Below are 17,600 nucleotides of genomic sequence, written 5' to 3' on the forward strand. Positions count from 1 at the left end.
ATTTCCAGCTAACCAAACCCACATTGCAACACGGCATGTGATTTTGCCATTCTGCAGAGAGCATCTTTGTTTATTCGTTAAGCCATTCAAGACTGCAGGGTTTGCATACAGGAGCTAGAAAGAAATAGTGACCTTTTTGGACTATATAACAGCCAGTTGAGATGGGACCTTTTTCTTGGCTCACAATGCTGGTCTGTTTGCATGTTTGGGAGCTTGTAGCTTTAACCTTTTGCAATTTATGTAAACTGTAAATTAGATTTTTGTGTGTGTGATTGTGGATGTTGCTTTGACTGAGCACACAACTCCATGCTAAGCTACTTGAATAAATGCAACATGACAAACCTTTTTGAAGGTTCACAACTTCTTTTAAAAATTTTAAAATTAATTTTATTCCATATTACATCACAATGCAAATATACCAAAACCATCCCCACATAATCCCCATCCCCGCATATATTTATCATTTATATCCTCAATCAAACGTAATATTCTTTTGTCCCTCGCTTCCCTCTGCCCCCACTCAATTTCCTCTACATTTTGAGATTACAGTACATTTATCTTGCATTCTGCAGACTTCTCAATTCATGTATGTATACTTATTGTCCTTCCTTACTAACTTACATTCCCTCTGATACTTTACATTTTCATCTAGGCATATTAGTATATCTTTTTTTGAACAATATTTTTCCATATATTCATCAAAACATTTCCACTCCTTTTTAAATTTTTGATTCGATTGATTTCTTATCATAACTGTTAATTTCGCCTAAGCTAAGTATTCATTTAATTTACAAATCCATTCCTCCCTTGAAGGTAGAGTTTGTGATTTCCGTTTAGTAGCAATCACTACTCTAGCTGCCGTGCTATTTCTTCCCCATCAATCCAAGGAGATATCTCTCTGGTTTTTTAATTATTGATATGTTCAGCATCTTCTTCAATTCTTCATGTATTACTGTCCAGAATTTCTTAATTTCCTCACATTTCCACCACATATGTATTGTTGTTCCTATTTCTTTACCACATCTCGAACAAATGTTGGATTTCAATTTATATATCTTTGCCAACCTAGCTGGTGTTAGATACCACCTGTGGAACATCTTAACAAAATTTTCTTTGATTGTGTATGAGGGTAAATCGAATAGCTCCTTGCCAGAGTTTCTCCCATTGCTCTAGATAAATAGTATGGCCGACATCTTGGGCCCATTTTATCATCGTTTCTTTCACTTCTTCATCCATCAATTCCTAGTCCATTAGGAGATTATATGTTTTAGATAACAATTTCTTATTATTCTGAATTATTGTAATATTGAAATTTGAGTCCTCTTTTGCAAAGTCTTTCTTTTGATCAGAATTAAATATACTCCTTTTTGAAGGTTCACAACTTCTTTGAGTTTGTTTTCATTCTAATCTTAACTCTTCCTGCACATTTTTCCTAGGAACCAGGTAAAACATTGTAGTGGAGCTGGCTTATTCAGCCGCCTTACTTTGTGACTTGTTAATGTTTCAGGAAGTCCTTGCAGCCTTGGAGCGCTTCAGATGTTACCATCACATCTGGCAGAGAGAGAAAGAGGAAACCATTGAAAACTTCATCAAAGGAAGCCCTCTGCTTTCTGAATTTGAATCCCAAATTCTATATTACAGAGACTTAGAACTCGAAATTAACTCTGAGCCTGAATACATATGTGTGGGAACAGTTGCGCTATTTACTGGTATGGTGATTTAATATTCAAATGCCATCAAATTCATGCTAGTCTCTGTTGCATTTGCGAATCTTGCTTAAAACAAAAAGGGTGCAATCCATCACACACCTCCCTGAGAGTAAATCCCATTGAACTCATATATAGCATTTGTGTTGTAAATGTCACTCCTTTTGCTCTACCTATTGGTTCTAATGAACGTACAGTCATACCTTGGAAGTTGAACGGAATCCATTCCGGAAGTCTGTTCGACTTCCAAAACCAAAGCACGGCTTCCGAATGGCTGCTGTGTAAGCCCCGTCAGATGTTCAGCTTCCAAAAATAGTTTGCAAACCAGAACAGTCACTTCTGGGTTTGCGGCGTTCAGGAGCCAACATGTTTGGGAGTTAAACTGTTCCAAAACCAAGGTATGACTGTATATTAGGTAAAGGTAAAGGGACCCCTGACCATTAGGTCCAATTGTGACTGACTCTGGGGTTGCGGCACTCATCTCGCTTTATTGGCCGAGGGAGCCGGCGTACAGCTTCCGGGTCATGTGGCCAGCATGACTAAGCCGCTTCTGGCGAACCAGAGCAGCGCACGGAAACACTGTTTACCTTCCCACCGCAGCAGTACCTATTTATCTACTTGCACTTTGATGTGCTTTCGAACTGCTAGGTTGGCAGGAGCAGGGACTGAGCAATGGGAGCTCACCCCATTGCAGGGATTCGAACTGCCAACCTTCTAATCGGCAAGTCCTAGGCTCTGTGGTTTAACCCACAGCGCCACCTGCGTCCCATGACTGTATGTTACAATGCATTATAAAAGCTGTTTTGTTTTTGGTCCCTTCTCGCCAAATTCACGGAATGGAAAAAGGAGGAGGGGTGGATTCAGGAAGGGGTGTGTCACTACTTCCTTAGCTGGCTGTCACTGAATGATTTTTTGTTCCCTCAGCGGATCTGAAATTGGCCCTAACAACAGAAACCAAGGCTTGGATGGTTGCTTTTGGACGCCACTGTAACAAGAAATACAGGACAGAGATGGAAAACATATTTGCCTTTGTAGAGGAAATCAGCAAGAAACTGAACCGTCCGATTAAAGACTTGGATGACATAAGGATAGCAATGGCTGCCTTAAAAGAGATCCGAGAGCAACAGATCCCCATAGACTTCCAAGTGGGACCAATTGAGGTAGTTGGAAAGGGAGCCTGTACCCATTTCCTGATGGGATCTTTGGCACTGAATTGTGTCTGTCCCCATCCTGGCCCACAACTCAGGGTCCTATCACAGTCTGCTGTGCTCTTTTGTTTATTTTATATAATTCCCCCCTCCCCAATGCAATTTAATATCCTGCCTTTCTCTCCTAGTGGAATTTCAAGGCAGCTAAGAACATCAAAACAATAATATCTCACATAAAAAAACAAATTAAATTTAAATGCTGATCAAACCAATTTTCCTCCCCATACCTGATGTTGATGCAAAGTTATGGACTCCTTTATACCTCCCCTCCATTTTACAAACAAATTAGGTATTTTATATATTTCTCCACGGCTTAATCTGCTATTGTATGTTTATGATGGGGCTCATTATCGCTTCAACTAACACAGTAGTGCAGGATCCATCGAAAGGATGGCTTGAAATTGTTTGGTCAACAGTGTTTCACATGAGATGTTAATGATTTTTCCTTGGTCACTAATTTAACTGTTTAGTGACATGTCAGGTTGTGCAAAATGTTCCTTGCTTTGGTGGATGTTGAAAAGCGACATTGAATTCTTTGTGCATTTCTCTAGAAAAAAGAGAGGATTTGCAATTTTTGCAAGGGCAGGTTTTTCTGATTTCTTGCAGATCCTTTCAGATCCTCCTAGCATTAGTGTTCAGACAATCATTTATGAAGAAGCCTTTGGCTGTCTACATATTCCCTTTGTTCCTCCCTTTGCATGACGAAGCAAACAAACCAAGAACTCTACCATTAACTATAGTTTCTCATATCGCCCAGATTGGGTAACTATGGTTAGTAGGTTTAGAACACTATTCTGCCTTGTTCTGAAACCATTAATCCTTGTTTCCCAATTTGAGTGAAATGAGAAATTATCATTAATGGAAGACTATCTTGTTATTTTGCTTGCTTGTGCAAATGGAGATATTATATAATAATAATATATTATTTATACCCCACCCATCTGTCTGGGCTTCCTCAGCCACTTTGGGCAGCTTCCAACAAAATATTAAAATACAGTAATGCATCAAACATTAAAAGCTTCCCTAAACAGGGCTGCCTTCAGATGTCTTCTAAAAGTCAGGTAGTTGTTCTCTTTGACATCTGGTGGGAGGGCGTTCCACAGGGCGGGCGCCACTACCAAGAAGGCCCTCTGCCTGGTTCCCTGTAACTTGGCTTCTCGCAGTGAGGGCACCACCAGAAGGCCCTCAGCGCTGGACTTCAGTGTCCAGGTAGAACAATGGGGGTGGAGACGCTCCTTCAGGTATACTGGACCGAGGCCATTTCGGGCTTTAAAGGTCAGCACCAATACCAATATTAAGCCGTACTAAGCCAATTTATATATCTCTATTCATTTGGCATGGATATCTTCTTATTTTTACATATGCCCATCATTCATCATAAACAGAAAATTGTTCTTGATAGAGGGAGGGGTGGTTTCATTATGTATGGCTCATGTGACATCAGGTGCACACACTGAGCTCTGGGCCCCCTCAGTTCTGGGGGCAACCTCTGGGGCACATATCTGTAGCTGCAAATATGATTCACTCTCAGAACTGAAATTCTTAGATTTCTGTTGCATCCCTGGTGCCATGTTGCCGAACTAGAAGTACAGCTAATTAAAATTCCATGTCACCGTCAATTTTAAGTTACCTGTTCCACCAGCCTAGCTCCTTTGCATCTTTAGCAGGACCACCTGCTACATTTTTGATCTTTAGTTCCCCAAAGAATGTTTCATTATGTACATACTTATATGCAGGTGATTATTTTTTGATGGTCATAGATAACAGCCTTTTGTCCCGGCAGGAGTCCTATGCAATGTTAAACAAGTATGAGCTCTTGGTGGCAAAGGAAGAGATGGAAAAGGTGGACACGTTGCGTTATACCTGGGAGAAAGTACTGGTTCGAGGAAACGAAGTGCAGAATGAATTAGTAGCCTTGCAACCCAAATTCAGAGGGGAGCTCATAAGCACGGTGGAGATATTTGTGGAAGACTGCGATCAGTACTACTTGGATTATGAGAAGGTGAAGGATCATAGTAAACTGGGGTGGTGGGTGGTGGTGGGGATATCATTTTGTTATTTGTAAGGTATAGATTTTTTGGGAAGCTGCCTGAAAAGGCGTCAAGCGTTAAACACTGAAAGTACCATATTTTTTGCTCTATAAGACTCACTTTTTCCCTCCTAAAAAGTAAGGGGAAATGTGTGTGCGTCTTATGGAGCGAATGCAGGCTGCACAGCTATCCCAGAAGCCAGAACAGCAAGAGGGATCGCTGCTTTCACTGCGCAGCGATCCCTCTTGTTGTTCTGGCTTCTGAGATTCAGAATACAGTGGTACCTTGCAAGACGAATGCCTTGGAAGACGAAAAACTCGCAAGACGAAAGAGTTTTTCGTTTTCTGAGTTGCTTCACAAGACGGATTTCCTTATGGGTTTGCTTCGCAAGACGAAACGTCTTGCGCCTTTTTTTAAAAACTGCCAATGCATTCCTATGGGAAACCATCAATACACAGCGGTGCTTCACAAGATTAAAAAACTCACAAGACGAAAAAACTCGCAGAACGAATTAATTTCATCTTGCGAGGCACCGCTGTATTTTTTTTCTTGTTTTCCTCCTCCAAAAACTAGGTGCGTCTTATGGTCTGGTGCGTCTTATAGAGTGAAAAATACGGTATATTTTAGTTGACTACATCCTCTTGGGGTCCCTTCCAGCTCCACAATCCTATGATCTGTCTTGAAGAATAATCTCAGGCTGTTGTTGTTTTTTATACAGAACAAGTATGGGTGATGATAACCCAAATTCCATTAAGGGGGTTGGATTGTGGACTGAAAATAGCTAGACTAGGTTGGCTAGGTTCTTTTGGTCTGTGGATGCCTTCTTTTTAATGGGTTGCAATGAAGCAGTCTGCTCTAATTGATAGTGTGTGTTTAAAGTGTATAACCTGCCTTTTCATCCCTATGCAAAACCAGTTCGTAACAAAACAAAGCACTCACACACATTTAAACAGTCCCATACTTAAACAGCATTGTCTTAAAAGGCCAACGTCAGCCGACAAACAAAACTACAACTATATAAATGTTTTTATCTCCAGGTCAGGCTCTGGAAGTCTTCTAATAGGGAAGATATTCCAAAGTGTCCATTAAACTTTAATTAGTTTAATGTTAAGTAAACGTCCAGTGCGCTTCCAACGCCATAAATCTTATCTCAGCAGAGAATTTCGTGCAGCGGTTGAAGAAGGCAGGAGAGTCAGTACCTTTCAATGAAGAATCCTGGAGCAAGCACTTTGGAACTCAGAAAAAAACTTTATTTACAAAAGAAAAACCCTGGCAATAAAGCACACATGCTTTTATCTCCGGCATAAAGAAAACTTTACTCTAAACTTAACTCATATCAGCAAACACGCCCATGGCCACAAACTGAGTCTGCGAGTCAGGTCAAAAAAGGGGCAGGGGGGGGCGGAAACACACGGGTGAACTGACTATTTATACAAACTAACTCACATTCCTGGATGCTTAATGACTTCCAGCTGCTCAGTGATTAGAGCGACTTGTTACCTCTTAACCTTTTAGTACCAACACAAAGTCATGCAATAAGATTGTGTCCTTTCTTAAGCCTTTGGGAAGGGTTAACATTGTCAGATGGTTCTAAGATAGAGGTGCGAAACCTGTGGCTATTCTGATGTTGTTTGACTCAAATTTCCATTAGCTCCTGCCAGCAAGGTCAGTGGTCAAAGATGATGGGACTTGCAGTCAAGCAATATCAGGAGGACTAAAGACTCCCCACTCCTGATTTTAGAATAAGGGTTGGTTCACATATGCATGCATATACTATATAGTGGTACCTTGGTTCTCAAACTTAATCCATTCTGGAAGTCCGTTCCAAAACCAAAACATTCCAAAACCAAGGTGCACTTTCCCATAGAAAGTAATGCAAAACAGATTAATCCGCTGCAGACTTTTAAAAACAACCCCTAAAACAGCTATTTAACATGAATTTTACTATCTAACAAGATCATTGATCCATAAAATGAAAGCAATAATCAATGTTCTGTAATATAAAATAAATAAGACAGTATTGTAGATGATAAAAATTAAAATAATTTTTTTTTCCTTACCTGCATTGATGATAGTCATTGTTTGGGGGCTTTTATCCATTTCCACAGTCACACAACCAATCAATCAGTAGCTGAACTGGGTTCCAGTCACAAAAACAAGTTACAAAAACGAAGTCACAAGTCAAGAGTCCCATAAAACGAAGAGCAGGCCACAGTCACAAAAATGAAAAAGCCACACAAACAAAAAGGCAATTTTTTTAAAAAAGCAAAAACAAAAGCACCAAATATCACCTCAGAACACTGCAATCAGAAACAGAAGGCTTTAATTACGATGGGGGGACGGGACTTAAATTAGCTGCACAAGGGTAAAAACGGAAGCTCAGGAGCACATTCGGCTTCTGAGGCAAAGTTTGAAAACCGGAACACCTACTTCTGGGTTTGCAGTGTTTGAGTTCCAAGTTGTTTGGGAACTAAGCTGTTCAAAAACCGAGGTACCATTGTATTGTACACCTGGTTACCGTGCAATTGGTGACTTGTAGCTAAATATATGACCCAACTCTGTTGCAAAGCTTTGTGTTAGAAGTGGCATCGAACATACTGCGTTCAATTTATAGGGATGCATTCCCTCATATAAGGCACTATTGTATGTGCGAACCAGCTCTCTGTGATTGTATCACACTGTTATTGTAGTACCCTGCATGCTCCATTCTGTACAGGTTTCAAGTTTGATCCATGTGCCAGAGCGTAATCTATGGGACTGACATCCTTTGGTGAATGCAGGAGGGTGTCGGGGGGGGGGGGAGATAATTGCTTTTACTGAGGGAATCTTAATTTTTCCACTCCACTGTCAAATCTGGGAGCTTTTGAAGTAGTTGTCCCCACTTCAGTCCTGATTCAGATCAGAGCCCCCCTCCCAACACCTGCAATTTGAATTGCTGTCTGTCTGTCTGTCTGTCTGTCTGTCTGTCTGTCTGTCTGTCTTTCTCCCAGTGCATGGGGGTCCTCATCTGGATTACAACCACAGCACGGGCAAAGGCTTAAAGCCCCCTATCTGCCATGCTGTGGCTCACCTGGGATAGCTCAATTGGTAGAGCACAAGACTCTTAATCTCAGGGTTGTGGGTTTGAGTCCCACGTTGGGCAAAAAGGATTCGTGCAGTGCAGAGGGTTGGACTAGATGATCCTTGTGGTCTCTTCCAACTCTACAATTCTGTGATTCTGTGAAATAAAGCTAATAATCTTTCAACAGTTCTACAGATTATCTGAAATTTACTAAACTTTTTTTTTTATAAAAAAAATTTATGAAGTAGCCAGAATAGGGGTGGCAGAATGGAGAAGTTTTTAAAACTAAGGGTGATTTTTATTTTTTCTGAAAGGCTATACAAATGTATGGGACTTTTATTTATAGGATATGTCAATTCTCTCTTCCAGAATGGTCCCATGGTGACTGGTATTGAACCTCAGGAAGCTAGTGACAGACTCATCATGTTCCAGGTATTCTTTGACCTTTTAGCCCATATCTTTTTTATTATTATTAAAATATTTTATTAACATATAGAACACATACATTTACATTTACACAGTACATATGCACAACACAGTACCTTATTTTCATAACATAAAGCATACCTAGGTAAAGGTAAAGGGATCCCTGACCATTAGGTCCAGTTGTGACCGACTCTGGGGTTGCGGCGCTCATCTCGTTTTATTGGCCGAGGGAGCCAGCGTACAGGTTCCGGGTCATGTGGCCAGCATGACTAAGCCGCTTCTGGCGAACCAGAGCAGCACATCTTTCCGCCGTTTACCTTTTACCTTCCCGCTGGAGTGGTACCTATTTATCTACTTGCACTTTGACATGCTTTCGAACTGCTAGATTGGCAGGAGCAGGGACCGAGCAACGGGAGCTCACCCCATCACGGGGATTCAAACCACCGATCTTCTGATCGGCCAGTCCTAGGCTCTGTGGTTTAACCCACAGTGCCACCCACGTACCTACAGCACTCTATATAATACCTACCTATACTCAGTGACGTCGAACGGTGGTGGGGCGGTGTGCCCCGGGTGCCATGTCTGGGGGTGGGGGGTGACAAGAAGGCACCCCATGGCGGCACGAGCAGCCATCGCACCGCCGCAGCCCCATGTGGAGGATCCTCCGTTCGCGGCTGCAGCCACGAGCAGAGGATCCCGGCACCGTCTGTACAGCACTGGAGTGGCGCCGCTGGCAGACTGCTATGTACAGCGCATGTGCAGCGCTGCTACATACAGCGCATGTGTCGTACATAGCGACACCGCACATGCGCCCTATGTAGCGATGCCCCACCCCAGGTGTCACAACACCTTCATTCGCCCCTGCCTATCCTATACATATCAACACACCTACCCCACACAAACACCCCCAAAGTGACTTGACTTCCAGCCGTTCTTGTTTCGCTACTTTATATTTGCAGTTGGCTTAAACGCATTTCTTATTTCTTTAATCTCTTCTTCTATCTTAACCTCACTCTCCTTTCACTCTATTCGTTTTCTGGATTCACTCCGTATCTGTCCAAAGTTCTACTTTTTCCACATAGCTTTTGATGTATTCCTTAAAGATAGCCCACTCCGTATTCACTTTTTGTACCATATCTGCTCCTATCCTCCCTGTTAGTTCAGCAATATGAAAGTATTCTATCGTTTTAGATAACCAGGACACATTCTACTCATGTAAAAACACGCTGATTCCCAGACTGTCTGCGGGCCAGATTTAGAAGGCGATTTGGTTGGATCCGGCCCCTGGGCCTTAGTTTGCCTACCCATGAGCTAGCTGATCTGGCACCTGCAGCAAGTACCATCTGTGGTGAGCACCCTGGTGTGGTGGTGCGGCAATGTTGCCCCCCCAAGGGCTGACACCCAGGGTGGGCCGCACCCACCGCACCCCCCTTCCTCTGCTAGTGGTGACCAGCCCTGAACTAAGTTGGCTTGATTTTCAGTGTGTCTTAAAACTAGCATGTACTTGGGAACTTAGAGGGCTTTCTAGTACAAGGAAGGAAGACTAAACCTGTGACAAATTCAGAAGAACCCACCTTCTACTAGGTCAGAACAACAGTTTACAATGATTGGCAGAGACATTCAGGATCTTTCCCAGTTGTAACTGAGGTTGCCCAGGGTTGAACCTGAGATCTTCCACATGCAGAATTTAGCTCTGCTGCAGAATCCTTTCTCCATTCCATTTTATACCTCTTGCTTCCCTTAGCTGCTAACTATTCCTGTTTTAGATAAGTGGCCTCTTTGAGCCGTGTTCATTTTATTTTTCGCGATTTCAAGCACCGTATGCTCAAATGTGATTTTAAACTCCAGAACCGATTTGACAACCTTTATCGGAAATACATCACCTACACTGGGGGCGAAGAGCTTTTTGGTTTGCCCGTGACGCAGTACCCTCAGCTTCTGGAAATAAAGAAGCAGCTGAACTTGTTGCAGAAGCTTTATAGCCTGTACAACAATATCATTGAAACAGTAAATGGCTATTATGATATCCTCTGGTCAGAAGTGAACATTGAGAAGATCAATAATGAACTCCTTGAGTTTCAGAACAGGTGAGAAAACACCAGGACGTTCAATCTGCATTTAGCGTTAAACATGGGCCATGTTATTTACTCCTTCAAATTTGGTGCTAATATTTAGCGGCTTACAGCAAATCTCTGAAAGAGCAATGGAACAAATATTGAGCCTCAGTTGATTGTTTTTTTTTTACTTAATCTTCTTTAGTCCCTGACTTGCCAGGCAGAATCTGTCACCAATTTCATTTTCATCTTTCGAGGTGTTGCTCTCCCATTAAGTGTTCAACACTTCTGATAATTATAAAGGTGTTGTGACTGTTTCTTAATGTGAGAAGCAGATGTGCCTTTAGTACAAATAGGAATATTGATTGCGCTACCTCTTCTTAAGAGAACCATAAACTGGATTTTCTTATTGGCGGAGGAGGGCGTGGAACCTGGAGCCTTCCAGAGATTATGACTCCCATAATCTCTGACCACTGGGAATGTGACTGGGGCTAATGGGAGCTAGAGTTCCCTTCCCCTGCTATCGATAAAGGGTGCTTTAAGGTGGGTCTTGTGGTATCAGTGCTCCTTACGCAGACACAATATCCTCAGAACCAAGGATATATACAGTGGTACCTCGGGTTAAGTACTTAATTTGTTCTGGAGGTCCGTTCTTAACCTGAAACTGTTCTTAACCTGAAGCACCACTTTAGCTAATGGGGCCTCCCGCTGCGCCAGCGGAGCACGATTTCTGTTCTTATCCTGAAGCAAAGTTCTTAACCTGAAGCACTATTTCTGGGTTAGCAGAGTATGTAACCTGAAGCGTATGTAACCTGAAGCGTATGTAACCTGAAGCGTATGTAACCCGAGGTACCACTGTAGTGGAATTTGCTTGAGGTTGTGCCATAGAAATCTTGGAATAGCCACTAATGACAGCTGCTAACACAGTAATGATCTATTAGTGCTTCATGTGCTGTATATGGCTCAAAATGTGAAGACTTAATTTATAAATTATGGAATACTGAACTGTGTATGCAATGAGTTTCAGTGAAATAAAGAGGAAGGGGTGGAGGGGGAGGGGGACTAGTGATATTCTTTACTCAATTAATTGTCTTCTGTATTCTTCTGTATTTAAATTAAAAGAATGTTTCATAAAAAGCCATAAGCCTGAAGATTGGCACTGCCTGCAAAAATATTATGGGAAAACAAGCTATGAGTTCTTAACTGCCTGAGTGAAAAGGAATCAAATCTGAAGAAAATTATGAGTAGATATTTAAGGAGGATCAAAATGAGAAATGAGACATGTGTATGGGATTGCAGGCTAGGAAGAATTTGAACCCAGCAGGGTTTACATCTGAGTCAGTGTTTCTCAAACTTGGATCTCCAACTGTTTTTGGACTACAACTCCCATCATCCCTGTCCCCTGGTCCTCCTAGCTAGGTATGATAGGAGTTGTGGACCATAATGTTTGAATTGCACTGTGGAAATGTTTGAAATCAGGTTAAAATAATGGGTGGTTGTTGTGTGTGCCCCTAGGTGCCGCAAGCTGCCTCGAGCTTTGAAGGAGTGGCAAGCATTTCTGGACCTTAAGAAAACAATTGACGACTTCAATGAATGTTGCCCTTTGCTTGATCTGATGTCCAATAAAGCCATGATGGCGCGTCACTGGAAGCGCATCACCGATCTCACTGATCACAGTTTCGATGTTGAAAATGAGTCATTCAAACTGAGAAACATCATGGAAGCACCTTTGTTGAAATACAAAGAGGAAATTGAGGTATGAATAATGCTGGCAGTACTGAGATGAGCCCATTGGTAAGTGACGTGACGTCTCCAGTATTTAAATTTAGGATCTACCTATTTAATCTTCCTTTGCATCCAGTCACAAAGGAAACATTAGCATCTCTGTCAGCAAATGCTTCTGTACCAAAGAACGGAAGGTAGGACAGGAACACTATCTTGTTATATTTAGAATGACACCTGCACTTGTCTTATTCACATGCTCGTACATGGTTTGGACCATGAGAGGAAAGAAAGGGCAGAAAGAATTCCTACCCGTACCCAGTGTTAAGAAACTTCATGTTAAAAAGGAAGTGGTTCAAGTCAGTGATATTTTTTTAGAAAAAGAGGTGGTGGGACTCATCATGAACACCACCCTCATTCTCTTAGCAATGGCACCCACCTGAGTTCTGGCTGAGGGAAAAAGCCCCGTTTTAGTTCTTTTTGTAAAACAGTTTGATGTTTGCTTGTGTTTTACAATCAAGCAGTATATACATTTTATTAAATAAAATAAATAAATAAACAAACTGTCTAACCCTGTCCACTAAGGAACTAGTTCCAGTTAAATTTTCTTTTTACTTTTACAAAACAAACTAGTTCCATCCAAGTTCATCCAGACGAACTTGTTTAGTTTGTAAAAGGTTTATTCTTGGCGTTTCCCTCAGTATTCGGAATGTCACAAGCTGCTGTACTGACATGTAGGGTCTGATATTAAATCAAGGATACAGTAAGATGTCTGATAGTGAGAACTGGTTGCATTTCCACACTAAAGAAGGCTTGCCCTGTTTGATTGCTGCCTGTCACACAGCTATTAAAGACACATTGTTTGCTTCGTTCCTCTACCTGTACTTCTTACTGTTGAAAGAAGTCCTGTTGGAAGAGAGTGAATCTATTTAGGAGGGAAGATGCAGGGAATGTCTTCCATTCCTTCCTCCTGATTGCTTATAGCACCTCCATATCTGCATAATATATCTTCGAATGTTGCCTCCACAGTTTGCTTTCTAACTTTCTTTATAGACATTGGATTGACCTACTTTCTAAGAAAAAGAATGCTAAGAGTCTGGGCTAAGCCAAGATTAACTGCATACTGCCAATTCATGCAGACTTAAGCCACCAACTTCCAGTGTAGTACAATACTTGGTCATTCAGAAGGGACATCAGCTCATTGTTTAAATGGGAACTGCTGCTGCTGAGCACTAATCATGTACGCAGTGCTCCCACCCCTAAAAAAATGTTTAGGGGTACTCTCATTTTCCAACTCATATTGAAATACTGCCCCTCAATGAGGCCAAACTGAGATTCACAAAATGTTTAGGGGTATGCGTCTCCCTGCGTTCCCCAGGAAAAAAAGCACTGCATGTACCTATTTGCTGGCCGCATCAAAGAGCTGAAACAGTCTTATCTGAAGTGATGTGTACAGCCCCTCTAAGTCCTGTGTATTGGGTGATGCTATGACAAGCTGTTAAATTCTATGCAAAAAAATCTTGATTGATTTGATAGGATATCTGCATCAGTGCAGTAAAGGAGAGAGACATTGAACAGAAGCTGAAACAAGTGATTGCAGAGTGGGACAACAAAACATTTACTTTTGCTAACTTTAAAACTCGCGGGGAGCTGCTCTTGAGGGGAGACAGCACTTCCGAAACCATTGCAAGCATGGAGGACAGCTTGATGATTTTGGGTTCCCTAATGAGCAACAGGTAATATGGAAGACTCATTTTCTCTTCTGATAAGTTATTTATGTGATCATTTTTAATAATTTGTCTAAACACGTGCATTTATTTCAGGTACAACACACCATTCAAAGCTCAAATACAAAAGTGGGTACAGTACCTCTCGAACACTACTGATATCATTGAGAATTGGATGACAGTGCAGAATTTGTGGATCTATTTAGAGGCTGTCTTTGTAGGCGGAGACATTGCCAAACAGCTTCCAAAGGTAAGTGCCTTGATTTTGTCTGATGGAATCGGCAGATGTGTTCAGGGCAATTTGAGTATTTAAAATGATTGTCCCTTGGTGGAGGAAGATTGGAAGAAATTTAAAGACTATTTACATAAATATTATAAAATTAATGAATGTTAGAATGATGTTGGATTAAGGTTAAGGGATTTTTAGTAACAACTGTATGAAGGGATATGTAAAAATGGAACGTTAACAGCTGAAAATTTAAAGATATAATATATTAAGATCACGATAAGGATAAAGTAAAGAGGGAAAGGATTTGCTGAATACATAAACTGAATTGGAATACAAAGAGGGGAGGTGTGGGGAGGTCCGAATGTGTTATGCAAAATTTGAATTGTTTTTAATTGTTTTTCTTTATTATTTTTGTATTTTTCTTTTTATCTTTTGTGAAAATCTTAATAAAATATTATATAAAAAAATAAAAAAATAAAATAAAATGATTGTCCCTTGCAACATAACACACCCCTGAACATGTACTTAGTGTGGCCGCAAGAGAATAGCATGAGAAGCTAAACTGTTGAAAAACATGCTTCCCTTGTTTGTACCTTAACACAGGAAGCAAAGCGTTTCTCCAACATTGACAAATCGTGGGTGAAGATTATGACGCGAGCCCACGAAATACCCAATGTGGTCCAGTGCTGTGTTGGAGATGAAACCATGGGACAGCTGCTGCCTCATTTGTTGGATCAGTTGGAAATTTGTCAAAAGTCTCTTACAGGGTGAGGCTGCTTATAGAGAAATCCTTCAGCTCTGGGCAATCAGTTATGGCGGAGGAAATGGAAACCTGCTTATTGCTTGCATTCCACTAGGATTTGCCACTGCAGTGGCTGAAAAGGACCAGGCCTGCAACTGTTGATATTACCATGGTCAGAACTAGAAACTGAGGCAATTGTGTCACAGTTAAGAGAAAAAAAACCTTAATTCACAGCAATCTCTGTGAAGCAAGATAGCAGTTGCTTCCAGATGATCTGTCGATTGAAGTGTTCAAGCAAAGTTTGCAAGGAGATTATATAACACAGACCGATTATCTGAGCTTTCCTTCTCACATGTTTGCGGGGGACTTGCAATGTTCTATCAAGTACTGTATTTTTTGCTCTATAAGACTCACTTTTCCCCTCCTAAAAAGTAAGGGGAAATGTGTGTGCATCTTATGGAGCAAATGCAGGCTGCGCAGCTATCCCAGAAGCCAGAAGAGCAAGAGGGATTGCTGCTTTCACTACGCAGCTATCCCTCTTGCTGTTCTGGCTTCTGGGATTCAGAATATTTTTCTTCTTGTTTTCCTCCTCCAAAAACTAGGTGCGTCTTGTGGTCTGGTGCGTCTTATAGAGCAAAAAATACAGTAACTTAAAATAGGACTGGACAAATCATGAGAAGGCCACCAGTGGGTACTAGTCCAGTGGTGCGTCTTATAGAGCGAAAAATACGGTAGCTGTTACCTCACACTTTCCACTGCATTTCTTCATCTCTTTCCTTACAGCAAAATGCTTGCTGTTTTGTTTTTGTGAAGCAGGGTTGTTGCATAAGAGTGCCAAATCCACTTTAAGTGTACAACCTGGATTTGCCACTATGCAACTGAATCCCACCTGCGTTTCTGTCTGACAGGGAAGGGCTTTCCTTCGCTGTGCTGTCTCAGCCTCCACATCCCTCCTTGCCTGCCTCTTCATCTTCCTGCGGAGTGGCTCTGGCTTTCTCTTGCTATCTCTTCATCATTTAAATTAAGCATGTCTTGGGGATCAGCAGCCTTCATTAGTTCATGTTGCAAATGGTCTGTAATACCAGGCAGCAAGATGAAAGCATTTTAAGTCCCTAGGAGCAGGGTGAGACTCACTGTCTGCCATTAACAGGGAAGTCTATGGGTAAGGAGAAGATCTGGGTCTCTGAGAGGCTATGATGAAGTTTGGCAGGCAAGAGCTGTGTTTCACCACTCACCACCACGCTCATTCTGTTTTTGTTCAAATTCAGGTACCTGGAGAAAAAGCGGCTTTCATTTCCACGTTTCTTCTTCGTGTCAGACCCTGCCCTGCTGGAAATCCTGGGCCAGGCTTCAGATTCTCATACAATACAGGCCCACTTGCTCAACGTCTTTGATAACATCAAGTCTGTGAAATTTCATGAAAAGGTTTGCATAACTGGTAACGTAATTCTTAGAAAGGAAGCGGTGGTTATCTGAAGTCCTGGGCACCTAGCCAGTCCTTTATACACCCTGCCCTAACCTCAGAGGACCCGAAACACAGGAAGCCATCTTGGAACCTAATGAAAGCATTTACCTGGCTGCTCAGGTCTCACCTGTGTTCTCGCTCCTCTGTTGAGTTTAGGGTAGAAAAAGGGGATTGGCTTTTCAGGTCATGCAGAGCACAAAACAGCGCTGACTGATTTTTATTTCCTTTTGAATATCAGGACCCATCCCTTCTACTCCTCTTCCCTTCCCACAAAGCTGGAGTGGATACTGTTACATGCCACCCCAATCTCCACGAAATATATATTACAAATTATTGTTGTTAGTATTACAGTCGTACCTTGGAAGTCAAACGGAATCCGTTCTGGAAGTCCATTCGACTTCCAAAACGTTCGGAAACCAAAGTGCGGCTTCCGATTGGCTGCAGGAAGCTCCTGCAGCCAACCGGAAGCCGCGCCGGATGTTCAGCTTCTGTAAATCATTCGAAAACCGGAACACTCACTTCTGGGTTTCGATCATTCAGGAGCCGATTTGTTCAGCAGCCAAGGCGTTTGAGATCCAAGGTATGACTGTGTTGTTGTTGTTAGTTCAACAACATCAGAAAGTGTACATTGGCTCTCCCTGGTTCCATGCAACTTTGTCACACGAGACGTATAATTTTCAGGTTTATGATCGGATCCTTTCAATCTCCTCTCGGGAAGGTGAGACAATTGAGCTGGAAAAGCCCGTCATGGCAGAAGGTAATGTGGAGGTGTGGCTCAATTCCCTCTTAAAGGAGTCCCAGGGCTCTTTACATCTCGTGATTCGGCAAGCAGCTGCAAGCATCCAGGAAGCGGACTTCCAGCTAATTGACTTTCTTTCTTCCTACCCCGCCCAGGCAAGTTTCTAACCACCCCCCAACAAAAAACAGTTATGGGATGATGGTTCCACTTTTTCCAAGGATTACGCTTGATATAAAGAGCCAAGTATATTGCTGTGTATGTGAATAGAAGCTGTCTCTCGCACAGGAAGTCCTAGACTTGCCAGAAAGGCTCTCAGATATTTACTTCTCAAACACCCACTCTAGTGGTCATTTAGGATGTTTACTCTGGTGGCTCTAAAAACTTAAGGTTTTGTACTTTAAGATATTTTTTTGTTGCTTGTTGTTTTCTGCCCTGAGTTCCTTTGCGAGGTAAGGAGGGATATACATTTAATAATAGAAATAGATAAGTAA

At 41.8% G+C, this 17,600-nt stretch overlaps 1 protein-coding gene across 1 annotated transcript in view; it reads left to right on the forward strand.

The window, feature by feature from the left end:
* The window catches only part of DNAH5 (dynein axonemal heavy chain 5), a 159,857-nt gene that overhangs the window by 51,285 nt on the left and 90,972 nt on the right, over nucleotides 1–17,600 (forward strand). The window contains exons 23-33 of the mRNA XM_083449239.1: nucleotides 1,508–1,709; nucleotides 2,631–2,866; nucleotides 4,698–4,916; nucleotides 8,375–8,437; nucleotides 10,280–10,518; nucleotides 12,001–12,241; nucleotides 13,744–13,943; nucleotides 14,031–14,184; nucleotides 14,767–14,930; nucleotides 16,174–16,330; nucleotides 17,052–17,264. Coding sequence (XP_083305365.1) covers nucleotides 1,508–1,709; nucleotides 2,631–2,866; nucleotides 4,698–4,916; nucleotides 8,375–8,437; nucleotides 10,280–10,518; nucleotides 12,001–12,241; nucleotides 13,744–13,943; nucleotides 14,031–14,184; nucleotides 14,767–14,930; nucleotides 16,174–16,330; nucleotides 17,052–17,264 — 2,088 coding nt within the window. The remainder of the gene's footprint in view (nucleotides 1–1,507; nucleotides 1,710–2,630; nucleotides 2,867–4,697; nucleotides 4,917–8,374; nucleotides 8,438–10,279; nucleotides 10,519–12,000; nucleotides 12,242–13,743; nucleotides 13,944–14,030; nucleotides 14,185–14,766; nucleotides 14,931–16,173; nucleotides 16,331–17,051; nucleotides 17,265–17,600) is intronic.

The sequence above is a fragment of the Podarcis tiliguerta genome (assembly GCF_965153285.1).
Source record: "Podarcis tiliguerta genome assembly, chromosome: 7".
In the NCBI taxonomy this organism is placed as follows: domain Eukaryota; kingdom Metazoa; phylum Chordata; class Lepidosauria; order Squamata; family Lacertidae; genus Podarcis; species Podarcis tiliguerta.